This window comes from Carettochelys insculpta, chromosome 7, assembly GCF_033958435.1.
Source record: "Carettochelys insculpta isolate YL-2023 chromosome 7, ASM3395843v1, whole genome shotgun sequence".
Classification (NCBI taxonomy): Eukaryota; Metazoa; Chordata; order Testudines; family Carettochelyidae; genus Carettochelys; species Carettochelys insculpta.
In genome coordinates, this window is record NC_134143.1 from 34,066,025 (window position 1) to 34,091,469 (window position 25,445).

At 43.1% G+C, this 25,445-nt stretch overlaps 1 protein-coding gene across 3 annotated transcripts in view; it reads right to left on the reverse strand.

The window, feature by feature from the left end:
- Window positions 1–25,445, reverse strand: part of MICU1 (mitochondrial calcium uptake 1) — a 165,499-nt gene that overhangs the window by 100,400 nt on the left and 39,654 nt on the right. For 2 of the 3 annotated variants that reach the window (XM_075000294.1, XM_075000295.1), the window contains exons 3-4: window positions 19,138–19,318; window positions 11,436–11,598 (exon numbers count right to left, since the gene is read on the reverse strand). In XM_075000294.1, coding sequence (XP_074856395.1) covers window positions 11,436–11,598; window positions 19,138–19,318 — 344 coding nt within the window. Of the gene's footprint in view, window positions 1–11,435; window positions 11,599–15,689; window positions 15,835–19,137; window positions 19,319–25,445 lie in introns of those variants that run through there. The other variant, XM_075000296.1, reaches the window with a different exon arrangement.

Here is a 25,445-nt window from a genome sequence, read left to right on the forward strand (position 1 = left end):
AACACGAATACTTTACATGAGTGCTGTGTCCTACACTATTGAGACTGAAGCAGTTACAGTGTAAAACGCAGAATGGAAAAAATAATCAAAAGTTGGGATTGCCCTACAATTGAGATGCTACCTATTTCCTTATTTACTATGTCTTAAAAGCTATGTCTACACTACATCATAAAGTTGATTTTAAGGCAGTTAGCTCAGTTTTACAATGTCACTGACTTCACTGCAAAACCATTAGGTTGATTTTAGGGAGCACTAAGGTCGATGTTATTATACCAACCAGGAGAGTTGGTGTAGCACCAAAGTCGGCATTAAAAAGTCAAATTAATACTAGTGTGGAAACGCTATTTCTTTAAATCAACTTCATGGGCCTCCCCAGGTGTCCTGTATGTATCTCAACACTCCACAGTTGTCTGCTTTGGCCACTTCCATCTCCACTGCTCTCCATGTGCACAGGAAGTAGGTCACAGGAAGTCTGCGAATTTGAATTCATCACTAGAAAGCCCGAGAAATTTAAGTGGTACTCTGAAGCCTGAATTTCTTTCTAGCTATTGAATCGGTAGCTATCCCATCACATTGGTAGCCATCTCTTGCCATCAGGACTAGTCAGACTTGTGATCTGAGTTCTCAGGGTGGCAAGAGACCTCCATCATGGTCCTGTAACGAGATCATGGATCTCCTTGCTGTTTGGGGAGAGGAGTAAATGGTGGGCAGACATTGAGTCAGCAAGTGAAAAGCGGACATTTATGAAAATATTTCACATGGGATGATCAACAGAGGTTACTCTCAGGATGTTCAGCAGTCCCATGTGAAGGTGAAAGAATTCTGGCAGGCTTAAAGTACAGGAAGGCAACAGGCGATCCAGGTCATCTCCCAAAACTTGCCAGTACTATGAACATCTGGACACTAATTGGGAGGGACCTGACCACATTGCCCAATCTGAATTGGGACACTTCAGGAGCCCTTCTGTGAAGTCCAGGGTGAGTCAAGAAGAGCTGAGCCTGGGGGGATGGAGGAGGGAAGGTGGAAGAGGCCAGTGGAGAGGAGGACGGGGACAAATCAGCAGAAGCCCAAGGAAGTTGATCCCAAAAGCCAGGAGCTCTTTACTCTTGACCTTGAGCCGGTCCACTCTACACTGACACCAGAACCATCAGGGCCCAGCTGCTCTGGTGAGTACTTTTTCCTAGAATGCTACAAGTGGGTTGAGGCTGGATTTAGATATAGGTTTTCTACGGATCTATGCCCCTCAAAACAGTATGTTAATATTTCTGGAGATGGAATGCTTTATCCTTTTTGGAGATATCCAGGAAGGCCTCATCCCGGTATTCCTGTATTTTTCCCTGCCATAAGACTTTTGGGCAGGTCTGACTTATTGTGGCTTCCATAACAGCACACCCTTCTATTCCCGGCAACCAGATAGCAATCTGGTATCATGGCGCCACATAGCATTTTGGCAAATTTTCCAGGCTTGCACTCACACAGGATGAGCATCTCTTCTTTTTCACTATCTGCTACCCTTAGGACGGTGATGTCTTCTTTGGCAACCTAAAGAAGCATGGGAATTTGGATTAGATTTATACGCAATGCTTCTTGCCCATTAAAATTTCCCAGGACTGCACTGCCACACCACCTGGCTGGCAGGGGCTCCATTCCTCCCCTCCGCATGACTGTCAGGTTCTCCTGTCCTTTTCCCCTCTCCCACCATGATGCTAGCTTGATCAGGAGCCGCAAAGAAATGTTTTTCCCCCACCATGTGGCTGGAAAACTTGTTCCCTGCCTTTCTTTGCACTTCACAGGGATCCCTGCCCATCTAGGTGGCCATGTAGCTGGAATCAAACCCTTCCCCCTTGTTACATGGCTGCTGGGCTCTGCAGACCCCAATCCCCACCACCGGTATATCCAGCAAAGGTTTTCCATGTTTTAAATGCCTTTTTCCTGCAGAGGATTGCTTGAAAACCTTTTCTCCTGCTCCCAGACACCGTCCAGCTTCCCCTGATTTTAACACAACCCTTCCCCCACATTCTGCACCTTCTTAAGGGGGGCAATACGTCATGTCCACAATGAAATGGGCTGGGTAAGTGATAGCTTGTGCAATGCAGAGTTTGATTCATTGTCATCCTTAAGAAGTCGAAAGTAGTATTGGACAAAGAAAGTTTCACTGATTGTGAAGACAGAGACCCATTAATTCTATGGGTAAGCGCTTTCTGTGAATTGTGTCTCAATTTTGACCTTCACTTTTCAGCAGGCATCCTCAGCATGGGAGATAGGACAAAGAAGTGCAAAACATCCAAGAAGGACCTTATACTGCAGCAGCTGGAGCAAGCTGACACAACAGCTGCTGCCAGCCAGAGAGCCACAGAAAAATGGCAGCAAAGGGTCCTGGAGTTCAGGAAAGAAGAATGGGCACGGCTGTGTGAGGACACAGCACAGCTCCTGACAGCTGTGAAAGAGCAAACTGAGATCTTGCGTTCCATGTTGGAGCTGCAGAGGGACGCCTTATGCAGCACTGTTTGCAGACTCTGCTCCCTTCTGCCCAGGCTCCCCTCAATATAGGTTGTCCACTCCCCCTCATCGTGGTCCTCGAACATGGGGAGGGAGGGCAAGGACAGTCTCCCGTTCCACCACCAAATCCTCTCCCCATTGCAAAAGTTTATTCCCCTACCCTAGACACTCCTTTTCTCTGCCACTTAACCCTCTCCTGTCCCAAATAAAACTATTCTTTTTATGACAACCACTGTTTGACATCATTGAGGAGAGTGCAGCACAGGGACCCTGGAGAGGGTCAAGAGGGCTAATAGCAAATCTGCTGCTACACAAAGGTCCACAGAGTACTTGCGGCAGAGACAGGGATTGCCAAAGCTGACGGGACCCTGGAGGCACTGCCCAGAGTCCAGGATCCGGGGTGGTAAGTTGTCAGTGGGACCTGCGCCCAGGCATGGGGAAGCCACATGCCAAGCCTGACTTACTTCATGTATGTGGAAACCTCTGGTTAAAAAAACACCTTAGCCTTCTCCCCACAATACACAAACATTCTTTTGGTGAAAATAACTCTCCCTTTACATCACATCCGTTCTTTTTCTTGCACCTTAACCCTCTCCTCCCCCAAATAAAAGTATTCTTTTTCTGAAAGCGATGGTCTGATTTATTGGTTCACATGTCATGGGGTGCAGAAATCATCATGGGGTGCAGAGGTGGTATCACAACAGTCAAATAATGTGGCTGCCCAATCATTCATAAAGCTATTTTTCACAGCTTCCCTAATTGCTGCTGCCTATGCGTTTGCATTGGTGAATTCCCTTGTGGGCGGCTGCACGTAAGCCCTGCTCATGGCATCTGCCTCTGCACTCCAGGCTGTCACGAAATTCTCCTGTTTGGATTCACAAAGGTTATGCAAAATACTGCACACTACAACCATGGTGGGGACATTAGTTTCAGAAAAGCCCAAAGGGGTCTGAAACAGTGAAAGGTGCATTCCAGCACCATTCTGCACTTGCTCAGTCTGTAGTTGATGTACTCCTTGCTGCAGTCCAGGATGCCTGTGTATGGCTTCATGAGGCAAGGGAGCAGAGGGTAAGCAGGGTCACCCAGTATTATTATAGGCATCTCCATGTCCCTACTCTTGATTTTCCAGGCTGGGTAAAAAGTCCCATACAGAAGCTTTTTGGACAGACCAGAATTTCTGAAGATGCACATGTCATGAACCTTTCCCGAGCATCCCACACCGATGTTGGTGAAATCACCTTTTTAATCTACCAGCACTTGCAACACTCAAAAAGCATCCCTTTAGGTTTATATACTCAGAGGCAAGGTGGTCCGGGGCCATAATGGGGATGTGCGTGCCCCACCGCAGTTAAGAAACCCCCTGGCAACAAAGCCATCGACTATGTGTTAGACATCTCCCAGAGTCACAGTGTGCCTCATCAGACTGCATTAACTATCTGGATCACCATGACCCCCACTGTAGATCCACCCACCCCAAACTGATTTGCCACTGACTGGTAACTGTCGGGCATTGCAAACTTCCAGAAAGTGATTGCAACTTGCTTGTGAACTGTTAAAGCTGGTCTCATTCTTGTCTTGCTTCAGGGCAGGGTCCAGCACATGTGAAAATTCTGCAACCACTGCTGGTCATCGCAGACCTCCAAAGCAATGTGGTCCCACCAGTGTGTGCTGGTTTCACAAGTTCAAAACCACTACTCCACTGTAAGCAATGCATCCAGGGAAGCCTGCATTTCCAAATTCCTGGTCTGTGTTCATTGATTTCATCTCCACTCTTACTCCACAACCATCATTTCAGCCCACTGCCTTTGTCAAAGAAATACTGCGCAACATTCCGGCAAGTGGCCATCACATCCTGTGCCAAGACTTGAAGCATTTGAGAATCCACAGCCTTAGTGTGGCACTGAAGTTAAACAGTCAATTCCCCACAGATGAAGTTATGTAATGCTCCCACCCACCTGGATACCTACCTCCTTTAGCACTAATCTTCTTATGGGTCGAGGGGCCTGGCTTCTTCTGCACAGCCAGTTCTGCTCTTCCTGTGACTGGCTCCGGAATATTCCTGAAATGGCTTCTTCCCACTCCAGGGCTCTCAGAGAGGCCATCTCACTGCTATTGATCAGGCTAGCTCTTCTTCCTGGGCTTTCCCTTGCCAATGATTTCACTCTGCCCCTTTCCCTAAGCAGGCATGCCTGAAATCCTTCCCCAAAAGAACAGAGGGCTCTGTTGTCCTACACAAGGTCTCTCCTCTCTCATTCTTGATTTCTTAGCTGACTCAGCCTGCCCATGGCACCCCTCTCCCCACCACACACACCTTCCTACCAGGACAATCTGCTTCCCTTACCAAGCAGCACACAGAAGTGCAGCAGACTAAATTCCTTGTGGGTTACAGATAGCTAAGATAAAAAGGTGAATGGGGAAAAATGCAAGTCTATGCATACCAACAAGCAAATTTTCAAGAAAAGGCAAGATGGAAGTGAAGAGGATGCATTGCACTGAAATCCAGCAGCACTGAGGTCAGTCCTCACACTGACAGAACAAAGGAGAATGTCCAAATCAAACATTACAAAAGACAAAGAAAATTAGCTTGGGGATAAACAGCTAATATCAAAAGCTTTCACTGGGGCTTCAATGAGAGGACAAAGATTGTGTCAATGAATTTGCACTGCTGTTCGTTTTGTATGACAACCACTGTTTATTGCAGAGACACCGACTGATGACTACATATGACAATATGATCCACAAGCAAAAACCCTTCCTAATGCAGACGTCTCCACTCATAAGTATGTGAAGGAAGACAACAGTGTTTTAGCAATCTAAACAGATGGAACGAAGTGATGGAAATATGTTCTCTAGTCTAATTTTTGACAAACCTCCTGATGATGTGAACCTTCCAATTTTATTTTTATTTTTTATTTCAAAGCAAATAAAGCCATGTTGTTTTGTGCTGATATAACATTCATCACCTCTGATGACACCTGTTTCGCCAACGTAGCAATAACTGACATATTTAAGATGTACCAACTAACTTGGGAAGCATGGTCGTAACTAACATCCTACTACCTACAGATTAAGTTTGCAAGGAAGATTAAACTGAATGAGAAACTAGCTGCTAGGTATTAGCTGTCCTGCTTACCTGATCAACATTGTGCTGGCAGGTACTACTGCTATAGAAGAAATGAAAGACAAGAAATCTCTTATCACTGGATTTTGGGCCATTGTCAGGAATGTGAACTAGTGGAAGGGTTTGTTTTACTGTGATAGATGAGTGCAGAGCCCACTCCTTATTACCTATCCTAGCTGTGCCATGTCAGTGGATGAGCTTGTCTTTTGCTGCCTGTCCTGCAAATGCAGAGATGTACAAAACGTATCCTTTCTTTTTTGTCACAGGGTCTCCTGTCTCAATGATAATGTAGGCCAAACTTACTGGGCCCAATACCGTATGATTATCATTATATACCACAACTGAATAAAATGGAAAGACCTCTTAACCAGCTAGAGAAATACTAATGTTACTGGAACTTTTTATTTATGGTACAGAACACACTTATACTAGTATAGTCAGAATATTGAACAAACACATAGGAAAGCACAGTCCCTGCCATAAAGGATGAAAGAACTAATTCATTAGGAAAAGGATACAAACCAAACTGGTTAATGAAGGTGCCCATAAACTAATGACAGACACCATGGCTACAATCACAAAAAAGACATGTGACACAGGTAGGATGTAGGTATGTGTTTTGGGGGCCATGAAATCATAATAATTTGTTACAGCTGTTAGGCCCCCATTTTAAAAAAAAACCAAAACCACGCAGACTATATGTACTGAAAAAGAGCATGGCTGTTTATTACTGCCCTATACAGAAAAGCAGAGTGATTAATTTTGGTTTTGTAGGTGTCAGTGTTTTACTTTAGCTTTTTCTCTTGAATGAATTTATTTGCTGCATTCATTGAGCTGCAGAAGCCTACTTAAAATCTGTTTGAAATATTTCCCTTTTGATGGGTCCTGGCAGATTAAAATAGTCCATGAGGAAACACAATTTGACCAACAACTTTTACAGTTGTAAATACATAGAACCTGCTTTCATACATTTCTCCTTTAATGCAATTTGATTTTGTTTATTCTTTTTTATGGTTCTGTTTAATGGTTACATATTTTACAGATTTTTTTTTGAGTCTTTTATCTTAAAGGTGACTGCAAAGAAAAGAAAGATGCACCAGCACCCAATCCTTTTGTTTGATTTTGCCTCCTTATGACGTATGAAGAATGTTAGGTTTTCTTCCCCTCAGTTCATAGGCAATGTGGGGCAGGGAGGGAAGGGTGGTGCAAAGGGTCACAGCCCGCCCAGATGCCATGGAGGGAGGAGCAAGGGATCAGCAGGGGGATCTCTTTCAGGCAGCTTCTGGTCCTAGGAAAGAGAGAGGAGAAGACACTGCCTGAGACAGATTGCCCCTCCACCACCAGGTAACGGGATGGAGAGGGGTGGGAAAGGAAGGGCCCTATGATGAGGGGCAGTTGTTTGGGGTGGGGAGTGTGTCTCACATGGGGGGTGGCCCACATCAAACAAACAGGCATGGTCTTTAAGATGAACAGGGGCAGCTGGTCCCAGGCCAGTGAGTAGATGGGGGTGGGGTCACTGGTTGGTTGGTGATGGGAGATGGGATTCAGGATTGAGCAGGAATGGGAGGAAGGGGACAAGGGAGGTCAATCATGGAGGAGGGCAGGCAGGGCTGGATTAACTCTGCTGGGGACTTGTAACTATGAAATTTTGCAGGGACCCCTATGCTGCCAGGTGGGGCCAAAATTAAGAGGTTGAGAATGTTGGAGGACAGCTCCAGGTTGGGGTTGAAGAGGAAAAGGGCTCTCGCTGGTGGGGGGGAAAAGGGTGTGGGATGCAGGAGTGGGCTGTAGGCTGGGGCTAGGAGGTTGACATGTGAGAGGGGGTTCAGGAAGTCCTGCCATAGGGGGAGCTAAATGTGCAAATGGGGAGATTGCCTTTTAAATTGTCTGGGCAAGAGTGATAGGGCCCCTGGATCCATCTCTTCTGTCTGAGCCCTTCCACAAAATCTGGAGCCTAGAGACAACCTGCCCCTGGCTTGACTGAAGCCACAGCTCCCCTCCCCAACTTGGAGAAGATGTGGAAGAAGGTGCGGTGACAAGAGAGATAGGAGATAAGTGAAGGTCAATGGGGTGAGGTGGGGGTGGGGAGTTTAGGGTGTCCCAGCCCCAGCTGAATTGTCTGCCATCAAAGGGAGAGGCAAGTCAGACTAGAAAACTCTAGCTGGGTTGCAGCTGCAGGTGCCTGGGAGAGAGAGGACTTCCTCCCAGACCCTGGGTGCACTGGAGAGAGCATGGTGAAGGAGGGCTAGGGGAAGGAAAACCGCATGGGGCAGGGGGTTTGCCAAGATATCTGGTGAGTTATTGGCATTTTGAGATGGGGCGGGATGTGGCTATATGGGAGTGATCATACAGATAAATTACAGCAACCTAAAGTTAAAAGAAATTTATCTATGAATTTATTTTGATTGGTGCCACTTTAAGCATCTGCTTTCATGCTATTTACTCTGGCTTATATACTGATCCTATATAGATATTTGCAGTATTGAGGCTTTAGTGAATGAATACTGGATGTGGATAGGCCTAGCTCATGACATTTGCATGGTTATATTTCAGCCAAGTTTACATAGGCAGTATTAACGGTTTAAGGCAGGGATGGGCAACCAAGAAGAGTGAGTGGGCTGCACGAGTGTCCCTCCATCTCAGTGGGCTACAGCAGCCCATGGCCAACTGGAGTTCTACCTTTGCCCATGGACACCTTCCCCCCATGTACCTCTTGCATACTGGGACACTGGAGCCCACACTTCTTACTCCTCCCAGTCTCCCTCCCAGCACTTTTGGGGCACCATGAAATGTCTGATTCACACTTGTCCCTGTTCCTCCTCCTCCCACCCAGAGCTTGAACAGTCATCTGCTATTACATAGTGCAGTAAAACATGACATCAGCAGTAGCACTAGAAACCAAAACTCCTTTGTCTCACAAGCACTTTCTTGAACCCTGCCACATACCACTCTAACCTTTAAACTGTGCATCCTTAAGCCTAGTGTACGCTGCTGCAGGCTGTTGATCTCAGTCACACAACTTCATCTATATGAGTAACGTAGTTGAACTTGACATACTTTGCTCTACTTACCAAAATTGAGATACCTTAGTAAGTCAACATCTGATGCACTCCCATAAACTCCCTTTACTCTTCTTGTTCTGGTGGCGTACTGGAGTTGAAGGGAGAGCACTAAGCAGATGATTTATTGTATGTATACCAAACACAATAAATCAACTCCATTGCTGCCTGTCCATAAAGTTGCTGGCGAAGACATTCCCCTACTATCAGCAATTAGCAGCCACCATTGCCCCCATTAATTTTTTTCCAATAGAAACTGATGGTCTGGACAGGCTGAAAGGTTAACTGAGACTTAGTGAAATGGTAATATCAAAAGAACAAAAGGGAAAGGTGAAAAAATGAGAGGAAGAATGCGTACTTAGAAAAATGTTTTGTTTCTCTTCATTTACAAATTTTCAACTTCAACTGCCTGTCACATTTTGTTTACAGAAAACTTAAAATTATTAATCTGCAACTTGTCACAACAAACATCCTTGAGATACCCTGCACTGAACAAGTCCTCTCACAAAAAACATGGAGGAACAAACTTAACATACTGTTATTTTCAAAAGATAAAAAATAGCAGAGAGGATAATTTTATAAACAATAACATTACAGAGTTTTCCTCCAAGAAGCAAAAAAGGGTATGCCCACTTCAATTTCCCAGGCTTCCTGGTGCCAAATTCAAATTTGTAGGCTTCCTGTGACTTAATTTCTGCACACCTGGAAAGCAGCGGAGATGAAAGCGGCCACAGCAGACAACCATGGGGCATTGTGGGATACATACGAGACACCTCTGGAGGCTAATAACGTGGATTTAATGAAATGGCATTTCCACACTAGCATTAATTTGGCCTTTTAAATTCAATCTCGGCTCTATGCCGACTTGCTTTGTGGGTGTAATAATATCAACCTTAGCGCCCCCTAAAATCAACTTAATGGTATTTACAATTAAGACACTGACATTGTAAAATTGAGCTGACTGCCTTAAAATCAACTTTCTGATGTAATGTAGACATAGCCTTAGTGCATATACATTTTTTTCTGCACACTGATGGAAAATAATTAGAGGGAACACTGCTTGCAATTTCTCCACTTAAATACCTTGCGCAGATGGTGGGAAAGTTTTGTTTGCTGACAAACCTCTCTCTTCCCTCCACACAGAAAAATATTAAATTGAAGATGGACCAATTAGGAGTTCTAAACACATGTTCTTGTGGGGATTCTCAGCCCTCCTATAAACTGGCTTATAGGAAAAACAAACCCATTTACAGATCATTGTTTCTTGCTAAAGAGTCAACAAGTTCCTGAAGTACCATGAATGGCAGCCGCTTAGCATAACTCCACTATAAATGCAAGTTTACACTTCATAACTTTACATATAAAGCAATACGTGATCAAACACAGAATATATGCACTGGGCAGAATATAAGTTTTCTAATATTATGTTATGTGAGGTATTTTGCATAAAGCATATTTCACTATTTTCCATATTCATAAGCATAGTTACTTGAAGAATAGTAAGTACATGGTCACAATTTGCCCTTAACCTACCTGAAGAGTGATCCCATATCTAGCTTTTAATAGGAGAGATGCAAGAAATGGACAAAAGGAAAAATATGTGGACATAGTAAATACTGTTCCCTATGAAAGACGTCATTTCATGTAACACATCATAATCTTTATCCTTGGATGAATTAAAATTATATCAAGTAAATGTCAGTAAACATCAATTTCACTGTACACATATGGATGAACAAACATTTGTGACAGAAATCAAAATGTATGCAAGAGAAAGTAGGAAAAAAACCTGCTAGGAAACTAGAGTTGGTTTAAGTATATTTACTTTGTATATTTTGACATGCAATATTGATAGATTGTACTGAACATTTATGAAGCTATAAACTGAATGTCAAAGTCTACTGTCATTAAATTGTTTGATATAATCCCCATACCCCAACTACTGCAACCATGTAAACGGTTAAAAATAGAAAAGAATGGTTAGAAACAGATACCTGTGGAAATTCTAAACTAAATAAATTTTAACGTCTAATTATCTTGCAGTGCAATACCGCAAAAAGAGTATTTAATATGAATTCAAGTACTGGTGTGGAATTTAATCTTTTTAATCTTCCGATAAAAAGCTGAACATATTACCTTCTGAACTAAACTATTACTACTTTGTATATCACTATTATTACTTTGTATACTATTACGCATCTGGAACTACAGTGAACTCCTTCATATCTGTTATTCTATCATCTGGAACTCTCACATAATCTTCATTTTAACCATAAGTAAATTTGAGTTACGTTCTCCATAAGCACAGAACAGTGAAAGTAAATGCAAATGAATACAGCAAATACAGTTTACGTTTACAATGTACTATGGTTATAGGTAAATGAAGTACTCTGCATACATTTGTTTGTTTGTTACTATCTAATCTTGTTTTAATTTATTGTTATGTATTGGTAGGTATACCGCTCTATTATCCAGAATATTTGAATATCCAATAACCTCCCAGTCCCAGGGCTGCCAGATATGAAAGTTTATTGTACATGCCTTTAGAGGAAAATAATTATTTGTATCGCAGCAGCATCTGTAGGGCCTATTGTACTAGGCAATGTAAACTTGTAGCTGAGAAAACGTGGATGGTTACCAGCCAAACCCTTTTCACAATGAAATGTAAAAGTTTACTACAGACAAAAAAGAAATTTATTCTGAGCTCTTCATTATATATAGCTCCCCTAAACATTAATACAGCATACATTACTTACTTTCTGGTTGCTTTTCATTAGGAGTAATGGATCTCACAAAATCTTGTGGTGTCATAAACACCTCTGATTCTCCATGCTCGTTTATTACTTTCAAAGTGGCAAAGTATCTGAAGATTTTGTCTGGAGTGGAATAAGCTCGGATCCTGTTCTCATATTCCATCACCTAGAAATTAAGTAGAATGCATATCACTACAAACTACAGTTATCCAACTCTCATGCCATATTTTGTTCTGGCAATACTTTGCATCTAAAACCTGTCATCATGTGGCAATGACTGCACAATACCAACTAGGATTAGGCTATTTCTTCAGTACAGCAACACAACTATGCTTTCTAAAGCAACAAAATGGGTTTTTCAGGGTATGTCTACATAAGGAAATTAGTTGAAATTGGTTACGGTTGACTTTCTAGAATTTATTTTGCAAAGTTGAGGGTGCATGTCCACACTTGCACACAAAGTCAATGGAGCGTGTTCCCATTAAGCACCCCAGTTTTGACTTTGTCAGCAGTGCACTGTAGGTGCCTATCCCTCAGTTTCTGTGGCCTGTTTGCATTGTTGGTTTCTGTCTCAGTGCATGAGGGGACAAAAATGCTCCACAGGTGGTTGTCAATGTGTGATGTGACCATCCCATAATGCACTTCACCTCTCCCTCTAGAAAGCAACTGCAAAAAGTGTTTTCATGCCTCTTTTCACATATCCTTGCAGACACCATTACAGGGCTACCATGTTGTGGAAAGTGTTAGGAGCATCTCACACATTCTGCTGGAGTACATTCAGAGCCTGAGTAGACATGAGAGTGATGAAGACTCCCATGAGGACACAGACATATACAAATGTGAAACACTGGAGAGGAAGAATGGGGGTGATGCTGGCTGCACTTGATGCTTTGTACACAGTGGGGTGCTGGTTCTGGGGCCGTGAAACAAGCTCAGCCTGGTAGAACTTCACTGTTCCGTAGGTATGGGATGACCAACAGAGGCTACAAAGCTTCCACACGGGTAAGGCCACTTTCATGCAAATTTGTGAATTGCTTTCCCCAACCCTGAAGTGCTGTGATAGCAAAATCAGACTTACTCTGACACTTCAGAAGCATGTAGCAATTGCTGTCTGAAAGCTTGCAACAGCAGCTAGCTACCAGTCAGTGGGCAATCAATTCAGAGTGGGCAAATCTACAGTGGGGGCTGCTGTGATCCAGCTAGCCAAGGCAATCAATCCCCTTCTGCTATAATTCTGGGAAATGTGCAGGACATAAGGGATGGGTTTGCCGCAATAGGGTTTCCCTAATTGTGGTGGGGTGATAGAAGGAATGTACATCCTTATCTTGGCACTAGACCACCTTGCCGCAGAGTACATAAACCACAAGGGGTATTTCTCCATGGTGCTGCAGGTGTTGGTGGATCACAAGAGTTGTTTCTCTGACAACAATGTGGGATGGTTGGCAAAGGTGCATGATGCACACATCTTTAGGCACTCTGGTCTATCGAGAAAGCTGCAGAATGGGACTTTCTTCCCAGACCAGAAAATCACCATTGGAGATGTGGAGATGCCAACAGTGATTTCAGGTGACCCTGTTTACCCCTTATGTCCCTGGCTCATGAAGCCATACACAGGCAGCCTGGACCATAGTATGCAGCAATTCAAATACAGGCTGAGCAAGTGCAAAATGGTGGTAGAATGTTTTTTAAAAGCCAGTTTCAGCAGTCCCCTGACTCAGTTAGACCTCAGCAAAGGCAACAATTCCCCTTGAGGTTTCAGCCTGCTGTGTGCTTCACAATTTATGTGAAATCAAAGGGGAAATTTGCATGCTGGTCTGGAAGGCAGAGGCAGATCATCTGGGCAGTAATTATGAGGAGCCAGACAAACAGGTCAATAAAGAGAACACAGTGAGGGGCACTACTAATCAGGAAGGCTTTGAAAAACAACCTTATGAATGGCTAAACAGTGACACAGTCATATCTGGTGCTCTTAAGGAGTTCCCCCCCGAGTGAGGTGTGCTTTCCTGTAAAGTTTGTAACACTCCTCCCACACCTTCAACACAAGCAATAAAGCTAGCTCATTTTTATTCAGGGGATACTAAAGGTTCTGGGGGTGGGTAAGCAAAGGCATTTTGTCATCACAGTTGGGGGAATATCAGCCTTTAGCTCTCAGAAGGGTCCCTGGGAGTAGAATGCAAGGCTGCTCTCTTCCCCTGCAACATTCTTGGACACTGAAGAGGAGTGGTAAGGGAGCATGGTGAGGAGGGCCACGTTGTGGTTCATGGGTTGCAGTGGGGCTTTGCTTTTTTCAAAAACTTAAGTTTCTAGCACTCATGTTTGTGGAGAAAAAATTAGAAACATGAATCCTCAATATTCAAAAATAAAGAGCACCACATTTTTACATTATTATGCCAATTTCTATTTTGCTGACTTGAATCGTCATTTTGGAACATGTGGGTTGATGTCATGACCAGGATGTTGGCAGTCTGACCTAGGAGTCAAAGCAGGAGTTGGGACTTGGCCAGATCAGATAGTGGGAGGGAAGAGTCTGAGAAAGGCCAGGGAGTAAACTGAGAACTGAATATCAAGAGGCAGGCGGGGTCAGGTGATCAGGTTATCAACAACAGAACACAAAAGTCAGAGCAGAGCCACAGGTGAATAATCAGGATCAGCATAACAGGAATTCAGTCCAGGGGAACCAGAAGTACAAGGCACACAATCCAGAGCATGGGTGGATCCCAGTTGGACGAACAGCTTCCTGTTATTGTGCTGGATTTAAATGGGGTTGTAGACCAATCAACTCTGCCAATCAGCTCCCTGGCCTGAGGCCCTCTCTTTGAGTTCAGCTCCTATTCTGAAAATAACTGGCAGGTGCTTGGGTGGCAGGGTGGAACGCCCTAGTGTAAAAAAGCCCTGAAGATCAGGGTTGAAGATCCATGGTCCCTGACATCTTGGCAATACAGACTAAAATCTCAGTTCACCCCCTAGTTTAGTTTTTGTGTGGGCGAGGGAATGAAATGTGAAGAGAAGGGGTGTGGGGGGCAGGGGAAGCAATGCTTAATTTCTGGATTGCCTATCCACTCTCCGACCCTCATGCACAAAGTCACTATTTTGCTTCACTTCTCCCTGCAACCTTTTACACTACGTTTTTATCAGATTCTGCAGGGGCTCTATTCTCAATCCTCTGCCAAGAGCAAGTTTGTCATTTCTGAATTTTGCAAGCAATTGTTATTTGAGGCATTTAAATTCTTCTTAAACTGATCTAAGAGAGCAGAAAACCTAAATAATCACAAATCCAATAAGGCATTGGTGGTAGCAAGCAAAAATTATAGATTTGCATTCCATTCTGTCTCAGAGCAGGAAGTCTTTGCTCAGTAGCTATTATTTCTACATTACTACTAATCAAATATTCATGTGACAACTGATATCAAACAATGACCTGGAAAAGTGTTAGGATATAACAGATCATCAGAAAGCCTTCTTAGATCAGTACTAGATTTCACAGAAACTCAATTCAGAACTCATAACTCCAGACTAAATGAACTTGAAAATTCAGCTCATGTCAGCTTTCTGACTACTATATTCTTATTAGTTTGCAGTTTTAATTAGACTACAATAAAATAGAAGCAACAATGAGGAATTGAGCTAGTATTTCAGTGTATCCAAGGACACAAGCCTGATAATATTTTGAAAAAATAAGCAAAAGCTGACTAGGTAGGTTAGTCTGTTTGTTTTAAACCAGGAAGATTTCTGTGCATGGATTTTAGTTGCAGAGTCCACTGAATGCAGAAACAGGACAGAGCACAGTATGCAATGATGGAACAATTCAAAATCCTGGTGGAATTTTGTTTTGTTTTTGTGATTTGGACAAGGATTAAGAAGTAATACACACAGGACTAGAGGAGGACAAATGTATTAAAAGCAAGGTGGAAATGTGTCTTTTAAAACAGTGAATTTAGTAAATGTCATATAAAAAATTAATGATAGATAATGTTAGATGTCATACCTTTATACTGGAAAAGTGCAAACTTTCTTTTAAATTCCTATTATTAGCAATAATAAACATCAAAGGGCAAATAAACCTCTGTTAATATTAACAGAACAGGGAATTTGAACCAAATGTGAAATTAAAAAAAAAAAAAAATCCAAAGTGCAATATCTCTCAAGTTGTTTTCAAATTCAATTTTTCTGGGGAAAAAACCCCAATACATTGAACACTTAATTTTCTAGTACACCAACAAACAAGATTTACTATTACCTTTCCTTTTGTACACAGACCTTTTTAAAACTGTATCAATTCAGCTGAAGCTATTTCATCACCTGCCAGAAGATGAATAGGCCAGAGACATAGGATGCTCCAATAATATCATTAGTTAGATTTTGCACACATTGCATGTGCGTGTGGATTTTTCTCAGTCATTTCAAGAGGGAAAACAATACCTATTCAGTAGTATAAAGCACAAGAATAAAGTCAATCCTAGTAATGTTACTTCTGACAAAAAAGTTACTATTAATTTTTTGGTTTTGGAACACAGTAGCTTGCACAAATTTCACTTTTCCTGAGGTGGTATCCTTCCAACAACAATTTCTTTCTATTTCTGATACAAATTTCTTCCTATCTGGATACAAACGTTGCCTGCCGATAGACACTGGTATCTACAGATCCACAGGGTTCTGCTCTCAGGAGACATTGTGGCCAAAGGAGAAGAGCACGATGCTACAACTCCCAGGAGCCAGAAGCCCACACCAGCAGCTCCTCCCAGCCTTGTGGGTGCACTGCCACCAACGCCATATGACCCTGGATAAGTGACATAGCTGGTGGCGGGGCTAAGCACGTACAGCTGCATGGCCAGCAAGAACAGAAAGCGTGGGAAGCTGGTGCCTGGGAGCTGCGACAGCATGCTCCTTTTCATTAGCTGTAGCATCTCATTGGAGCAGAGCCCTGGGGATCAGCAGATACCAACCTCACTCCACAGGTAACATTTGTGTCTATGCAGTGTTCTACATGCCACTCCCAGAAAGGGCCAACAAACCCTGGGGGCCCTGCGAGGTGGAGAACAGGGGTAGGTGGCTTTGCATGCTGCTCCTCTCTGCTGGCGCTGCCCTTCCTCAGCTCCCACTGGATACAGTTTCCCATTCCAAGCCAATTCAGGGAGCTGCAGGGGGTGGTGCTTGTGGGCAGAACAGTGCACTGAGACTCCAGGTGCCCTCCCCAACCACATACATGTGTCCATGCTGGCTGCTCCTGGAAACAGGCCAGTGGGTCGAAGCAGTCAGGTCACCCAGCAAGTGCTGAAAGCAATCAACTGGGAGACTCAGTTGGGATAGGCTGGTGACTGCTGACCTAGACCCTCAAAGCAATATCACCTGGCTCAAAGGGAAGAGGTTGCATTCTGCCAATTAACACAAATATTCACAGGTTAAAGAGTCAGTACGAAGAAACAGCAGTGAGGGATCCCCCATTCCCAACAAGACAGAGCCATGGTTCTGGAAAGCTTCAAGTCCACTCTACGCAACAGGTTGAAGGAAAATAACTTCTTCTGTGGCCATAAGATGTAACCTAAATAAACCAAGTTCACTATGATTAACATTTCAATACACTTTCAGTGTGTCTTGAGGTTCCTCAAATGAAGAATCAGAGCAGAAGAGAAATCTAACAGTTTGGTTTCACACACAACCAGAATAGTAAAAGTACAAATAAATTAACATTAATTTGCATTAGGCTTCTTACTGCAGTGCATATTGACATGAAGTGTCAGCTTAATTGACCTCATAATGCAGAAGACCTAATGATGGTACCCAAATGCATTAGAACTAATTCACTAAGTTGCAATACACAAATTCTTTTTAAAATTAATTAGGGAACACGTGACACCATTTATATTGTTTTATTGGTCATTAACCTTCGTTACAATAGCACTTCATCACTGTTTCTTCTCTTTCATTTATAAACAAATATTACACAGGTATGCAACAAAATATTTGTCCTAGAAATATATTTATGAGGGTGCAAGGCTCTAATTGATGCTCAACAATTATATCGCAGCTTCCTCCTGATTCTCTGTCCAAAATAACTTGAGTCATGCTTAATCATCCCTAATTATTGAATTCCTGGAACAATGGTGGGATAACAAACAAGTTTTAAAAGTCTAAGACTTCAGCTGAATTTCCACACTACCTCCCATCCCCATGTTAGCACATCGCACATACAGCCATTTGGCCTATTATAAGACGACGTGAGAAGAATTTATACAGTAAACTCTTTGATATCTGCATTCTATAATCTGGAACTCCCAGATCACTGGCATTTTAACCATAAGTATAAATGCTGGATATGAAAGCATTTACTGTATAAATTCTTCTCACATGGTCTTATAATAGGCCAAATGTTTGTATGTGTGACATTCTAGAATTTGGATGGGAGGTAGTACGGAAATTCAGCTGAAGTCTCAGACTTTTAAAACTTGTTTGTTATCCCACCACTGTTCCAGGAATTTAATAATTAGTGATGATTAAGCATGACTCAAGTTATTTAGGACGTGGAATCAGGAGGAAGCTGGGATATAATTGCTCAGTATCAGTTAGAGCCTTTTGCTTTCATACGTGCATTTCTAAGGCAAATATCTCATTGTGTACATGCGTAATATTTCATTTGTTTGTTTATAAATGAAAGAAAAGGAAACAGTTACATTTTCCATCAGTACAGGATGGTGAAAGTAAATACAAATAAATACAGAGAACACAGTATAAGTTTATGGTGTACAATACTAATGTTGCTGGTACATAAGGTACTCTGCAAACATTTTTTTTTGTTTCTCAATATCTGATCTTGTTTTTCTCTAGCATTATGCATTCCTAGGTACACCTCTATTATCCAGAGCATTTGAACATCTGCAACCTCCCAGTCCTGGAATTACCAGATATGAAAGAGTTTACTGTTTTAAGTGTCAGAAACTCCTGAACTGCTAGAAGCCTTCAGGGCAGAGCATCTCCCTGTAAGTTCATCTGACTACAGTACTGAATGCGAACGGGTCAAGTCACTATTCCAACATAGAACTTGAATCTGTTTCCAAACTCACCTACTCCATGTGCTTGACTTGACAGTTTTTAAAAAAATAAACACAATATATATCAGTTATGTGGGTCACCCACTACTGTAACCGCTGACCACCTCAGAGGTGAGACCAAGGCCGCAGACCAAGGATTCACTTCAGCAACAGAAACAAAGGCTCTACTGTTCAGTGAAATGCTGGAAGATTACCAGTTTGGCTCACTGTCTCATGCAGGACTGGTGGAATAAAAAAGACCTGTCCCTTCATACCATACCCCTCTACCACAGGCAAGACATTTAATTATGTCATGCTTCCCAGATTTTGTTACTGCTTTTTAACAAAGAACAAGGTAGAAAGCCACTAGCCTCAATTTTCAATTGAACTAGTGATTGAGCAGCTCACTTTTTGGGTTCTCAGCTGGAGACATCTGAAAAGGGCCATGCTTCTCCCAAATCAAGCCCCTTTAAGAAATGTCATGAAGAGCAACCAGCCAAGGAGTGACTCAAAGTCTCTAGCCCCCTTGAAAATGAAGGCCAATAAGTGTCAACAAAAGTCAACCCACGACTACTGACTGTATTAAGTTTTAAGTCTGTGTTGAGCATTTTCTCTCCCTGTTTCATTACTGTGCAATTGCAGCAATATAAAAGAACATTCTGCAGGATGAGCTTTCATACCTTACGGTCTCTAAATCCAGAGCGTTGTTTCTTCTTCTTCTCTTCTGGCTGAGCCCCTCCACCACTTGACTCAACAGTTTTTCTATTTTCACCATTCACCTCCTCTTCTTGGTCCTTCACTTTATCATTAGTTTCTGTCCTTGCATTGTGATTTACAGATGATGAAGCTTCGGCATGGGCTCTGTGACAGGCAGGAAGACAAAAAAAATGAATTCAGAAAATTAACTAGGTCCACAAGTAACAAGTTAACCAATACATAACATTGTATTCAACTGAACAAGCACAATGGAGTAACAGTGGAGTTGAATGTAAATATCTGAGGTTGTAAAATCTTTGAGGCAGAGATTGTCTCTGACTACATGTCACACCTCATAGAACTGGAAGGGACCTCGGGTGGTCATTCAGTCCAGTGTCCTGTCCTCTTAGCAGGACTAAGCAGCACCCCAGACAGATTTTTTTTTTAAATCTATTTGTCCCAGACCCCTAAATGGCCTCCTCAAGGATTGAGCTCACAACCCTGGGCTTAGCAAGCCAGTGCTCAAACCACTGAGCTATCCCTCCCTGCATCAGGGCTCTGACCTTTATTGGGGTCTTTAATAGACACCACTATTTCAGTATTAAAAATTATTATTAACATCAATAAGAGTCACTACTTCAACTACTATATTAGTATGGTCTAAAAGTCCAATGTTAGCACACTGCAATGGTAAATTTCCACTTTTCCATCTCTAGACACAGCTTGCAGTTGGTATTTGGCATACAGGAAAAGAAAGCACCTCAAGAAATTTCACACTGACAATTAATGAATGACATGACTGAGCTCCAATAGAGAATTCTGCACAGAATTCCTAGACTAGAATACTGGCCGCGATTCATAGTTTTGAGGATTGTAGAGCAAAAGCAAAAGAAATTTAATACACAGTAAAATTCCTCTAATCCAGCCTCTTGATGGTCCGGAAATCCTGATGGTCTGGCATTCCCCGAGATATGCGTACCTCAAAATTCATGTAAGTCGGAAGGCTTGAGTGGTGGGCTGGTGCTGTGGAAAGGAGTAAGGGGGTTAAGTCTGGGGTGGGTTAGGGCTGCAGAGGGATGGAGTTGAGCAGAGGCGTGCCGGTTGGAGCTGGGGCATGCAGGGAAGTGAACCTGGAGATGCGCGGGGGCGAAGAAGCTGCAAGAGCGTGGAGGCAATGAAGCAGCTGGGGACACACAGGAGGGGTGAACCATGACAGCAGGCTTTGAACTAGGGCATGGGGGTTATGATGACGTCCAATAGTCCGGAAAATTTGGTAATCTGGCACCTGTCCAGTCTTGGACCTGTTGGATTAAAGGAATGTTACTGTATTTGAGAATCTGCAACAAAAATTGATATTTCCTCTGCCCTCCTAGTGGAATTCACCAATCCTTGCAAAACAAATATTAATTATTCATTTGTTTATTCCCAAGGACCTAGTTAAATATATGAATCACAGACAGAATTATGCAAGTTTACATCTGCTTATTTTCTAGCCAGCAAACCCCAATGCACTGCTTTTCTGACAGAATAAACTATTCTGACATTAAAAGTGCTTCTCTAACACGCCTTTAAAACCTCTACCAAAAGTAAGATGAAGTGATGAAGGTCACAGAAAGTCTTGTATTTTCAGTACTGCAGTGCTCAGAAGCAGCAGCTTTTTGGCCTCAGCTCAATCCATTTATATTTTTATTTCAAGAGGGTGGGAGGAATACAGTGAATCTGAAAGGTGAAGGAATAATGACAATGAAGACTGAAGCTGGTTATCCATAAATTAGAAATACTGCACACAACCAGAACACTGAGGCTCTTTTCTTGCTGTGAGAGAGCATCTTACAGTAACTTTCTCTGCAGATGAAAATTTATCCTGTCTGCACAGTCAGTTTTACTGCCAACACACTGTGAACAATGAGCAAGGAAAGCTCCTTGAAGCATAAAAGTTGAAGGCTACAGTTTGTACACAGAGCAACTCAAACTGCACAACAGACTGCAACAAGAAAACTTTAGCATGCAGTAAACCCTTGAAATGCGTGATTTCGAGTTGTGCTGAACTAGCATTAATGCAAGTTCAGTGCAACTCAAAAACCTGCTCCCCCAGGCTCTGTCTCAACATGCCTTGCGGCCTGGCTCACCACCCCGGCGAAGCTCCTGCTCACCACCCCTGGCCCCGGTTCAAACCGTTCACTTGCGGCTCTGTTTCAATTGCCTCCCCACCCTGGTTCAACCTCCCCAGTGTGTGGCTCCAGCTCAACTCCACCCCTGCCCCCACTGCAGCACTAAACCACCCCAGGCTTCACCTCCTTGCCCCCTCCCACAGCCCCAACCCACTGCCAGGCTTAACCCTTCCCAATTGCCCCCTCCTCCCCACAGCCCCAGGACTTACCTTTCAAAAGGAGCTTTAAGTCCTCCTGCTGCTTCCCTGGCTGCAGAAAGTGTGTTCCGCCAGGGGAAAAAGCTGCCCCCCAACTTACGCAAAATTCGATTTATGTGAGAGTGCATAGGAATGCACCCCCATGTAACTCGAGGGACTACTGTACTGCACTTTTAATCTACCATAAAAGCTCAGTGAAAAATTCATAGGATCATAGACTCCTAGGGCCGGAAGATACCTCAGGAGGTCATCAAGTCAAGCCACATGCCCAAAGCAGGACCTGGACTAAATTATTCCAGCAAGGCCTTTGTAAAGCCAGGACTTAAGAGTTTCAACCACCTCTCTAGGTAATGCATTCCAGTGCTTAACCGCCCTCATAGTGAAATAGTTTTTCCTAATATCCAATCTACAGCTCCCACTCTGTAACTTGAGACCACTGCTCCTTGTTCTGCCATCCATCCTCTTCAGAACCTCCCACCCCTTCAAGAAGTTAAAGCCTGCTATCAAATCGCCGCTCACTTTTCTCCTCTGCAAACTAAATAACCCCAGTCCCTCAGTCTCCCCTCGTAGGTCATGTGCTCCAGTCCCATAATAATTTTAATTTCCCCCTGCTGGACCCACTCCAAAGCATCCACATCTGCCAGGGGCAGAACTGGACTCTATATTCCACATATGACCTTACCAGCATCGTATAAAGGGGAATAATAACTTCTCTGAATCTGCTGGAAATGCTCCTCCTAATGCATTCCAATATGCTATTAGCCTTCTTGGCTACAAGGGCCCACTGCTGATTCTTATCCAGCTTCTCATTCACTGTAATTCCCAGGTTCTTCTCTGCTGCACTGCTACTTAGCTAGTTGACCCCAGCCTGTAACAATGCTTGGGATCCTTCCATCTAAATGCAGGACTCTACATTTGTCCTTGTTGAACCTCATTATATTTCTTTTGAATCAATCTCCCAATTTATCTAGGTTACTCTGTACCCTATCCCCACCCTCCAATGTACCTACTTCTGCTTTTAGCTTAGTGTCATCCACAAATTTGCTGAAGGTGCAATCCATCCCTTCATCCTGGTCCTTAATAAAGATGTTGAACACCACCAGCCCTAGAACCTATCCTAGCAGCATTCCACCAGAAACCAACTGCCAGGCAGACATTGAGGTGTTGGATATAACCATCCAGCCAGCTTTCTATCCTTCTTACAGTCCATTTATCCAATCCATACTTCCTTAACTTGTGGGCAAAAATATTGTGAGAGATATCCTGCTTGTATGTGTTATTGTTCTCAGTCCCTCCAAAAAAAAAAAAAAAAATCATTGGCAATGCATTTAAATCCCTGATCTCTAATTAGCTCTGTAGAGCTTTTATTTTGTCCTTTATATTTTGATGGTGGGAAGGAGTGGTCCAAGCACCCATGTACAAGCAATCTCTTACTCTATTGAACAAAAACCATGCTAAAAGAATCTGCTTACAATGTCCACACATACAGTAATTCAACAGAAGAAGGCAGTTGGGTGACATGTTTTAAATAGCTGAATTCATTTCTTTATTCCAATTACAACACAACCCTATTTCTTATCCACCTTCTGAAAACATGGAATAATTCCCATAGTCCACAAAGGCTACTTCCAAAGATATAATGCCACAAAACTACTTCTAAATTCTAGAAAGCACTAGAGGCCAGATAACCTTTTTTCACCACTGTTGTGTTTCTTCAGTACATGTAAACACCACCTTCAAGGCTCCTACTTTCCAGTGGTCGGGTAAGCATAAGATCCTCCTTCAGTCACTACCAGACCTTAATTCTCTTACACGGCAGTATCACCAAGCCACTGATAAACCTTTAAATAGCTTTTCATTCTTCTAGGAGACTAAATAAATCTTCATGATTATGGAAGGAACAAACTGAGTTCTAAAAACCTTTCAGGATGTTACAATTCATATGTTCTATATTATGTGCTGTAATTTAAAAAAACAGTAATCTTTAAGATCAGCTTCACAGCTGACATTTTGATGACTAGGATCACAATGGGACATCTCATTTAGTTCATGATAAATTGCCATGGTTTCAAGAATAGATCGTTCGGTGTTAATCAGAATACTAGAAACCACACACTCTTTATTAGTATCACATGCCATCAAAGACAGCATGCTCCTTTGTGATAATAAAAGAGACTCACTGAAAGGAGATCCAGACCCCCCAGGAGTCTTCAGCTTTGCAGCACAGCAAGGTTTCATATAACAATAAAAATATATTTGCTTAACTAATTGAAGGAAAACAAGCATTGTATTAGATCATTTTTACAGAAGGCTGACTGCCCTAACCAAACAGTTTATATATATAGAACCTTTGTAAAAACAAGCACTTGTTCCCAGCTACGTGCATGTTCCCTTGTTTATGGAAAAATAAATTTGGATAAAAGGGAAGACAAATCCTAAACTGTTTCAATGGTCTGTAATATAGAAAGTGCAACTGCTACTGTGAAACTTTGTTTCAAGTGAAATTCTTATGTGGAAACAGTTTTGACTGTAATAGTCATATTGCATTCATTTTGTATAGATTCATAGAATTTTAAGGCTAAAGGGGCCCTTAAAAACATTAGCTGATTGATCTCCCTGTCCACAGGAAGGACCATTCCTGACAGAGGTTTTTAAGAACAAGTTAGAAAAACACCTAAGATGGAGATTCCAGAACCTCACAGAACCTCACAACCTATTTCAGTACTTAACTACTCAAGAAGTTACAAAGTTTTTGCTAATAACTACCTAAACCTACCTTTGCTGTAAATTAAACCAATTATTTCTTATCCTACTTTCAGAGGATATGATGAACCATTCTCCTTAGAAAATTTTGAAGTATTTTGAATAACTATCAGTTTCTTCTCCAATCTCCCCACCTCACCTCTGGGACTTCTTTCCTCAATATTATATGTGCCTGGTTTTCAGGAGACTTTTTATACTTTGCTTCACAGGTCATATTATCACTACCTTTTACCACTGGTGTTTTTCTCTGGACACCACAGCTGCATCTACAATAGTAAATACATTTGGAAAACCAGGCCATCTTTCAAAAGAGTGCCCAAAGCGTCTACACACAAAACATGCCCTTTTGAAAGAAAATCAGAGGAACGCGGTGCAGCTTTCGAAAGTGCTCCTCCGGTCCCGTATTAGGAAGAGCACCCTGCTTAAAAGGCTCTTTCAAAAGTAAAAAAGGGGAGGGAGAGATTCTCCATGGGCTGCTCTTTCGAAAGAGGTGTCCTCCAAGGTGCCAGCCAGCTGGAGCGTGCAAACTCCCTCACCAGTACATCTGGCCATGTTTAAAGACACACAGACCCAGAATCTCTGTGGCAGGAATCAGAGCATGCTTGCAGCAAAAGCACGAGCTGCTTTCTGCATGCCCTCACAGCCACCCACCGAACGGCGAGAGAGGGATGTGGCCAGCAGCCAGCCACATCATGAGCCCCAGAGCTCCCACTCACAGCCCTCACAGGACCCTGGACAGCCACTGACTAAACGGCAACCCTCCTGGACCTAGCCAGAGCTCAAAGATCTCCTGGGGCCGTGGAAGGAGGAGGTCCTCCACGAGATGGGTGGCAAATGGAGGAATGCGGCTGCCTTCTCCCACCGTGCCAAAGGACTGGCTGCCCAGGGACACCCTCCCCAGACTCAGGAGCAGGTCCGCAGCAAAGTGAAGGAGCTCCAGCAGGGTTATGCCCAGGCCTGGGACACCAGTGGCTGCTCGGGGCAGGTCCCACAACCTGCCCCTACTACAGGGAACTCCTAAGCCTCCTGGGGCCCAGGGACAGCTCCCCACCACCCCCAGTCCTTGACACAGTGGCAGATGAGTCAAATCCTGAGGACAAGGGGGAGCTGAGACCCCAAAGCAGCCCCACCCTGCTAGGCACTGAGGTGGAGCTGCTGAGT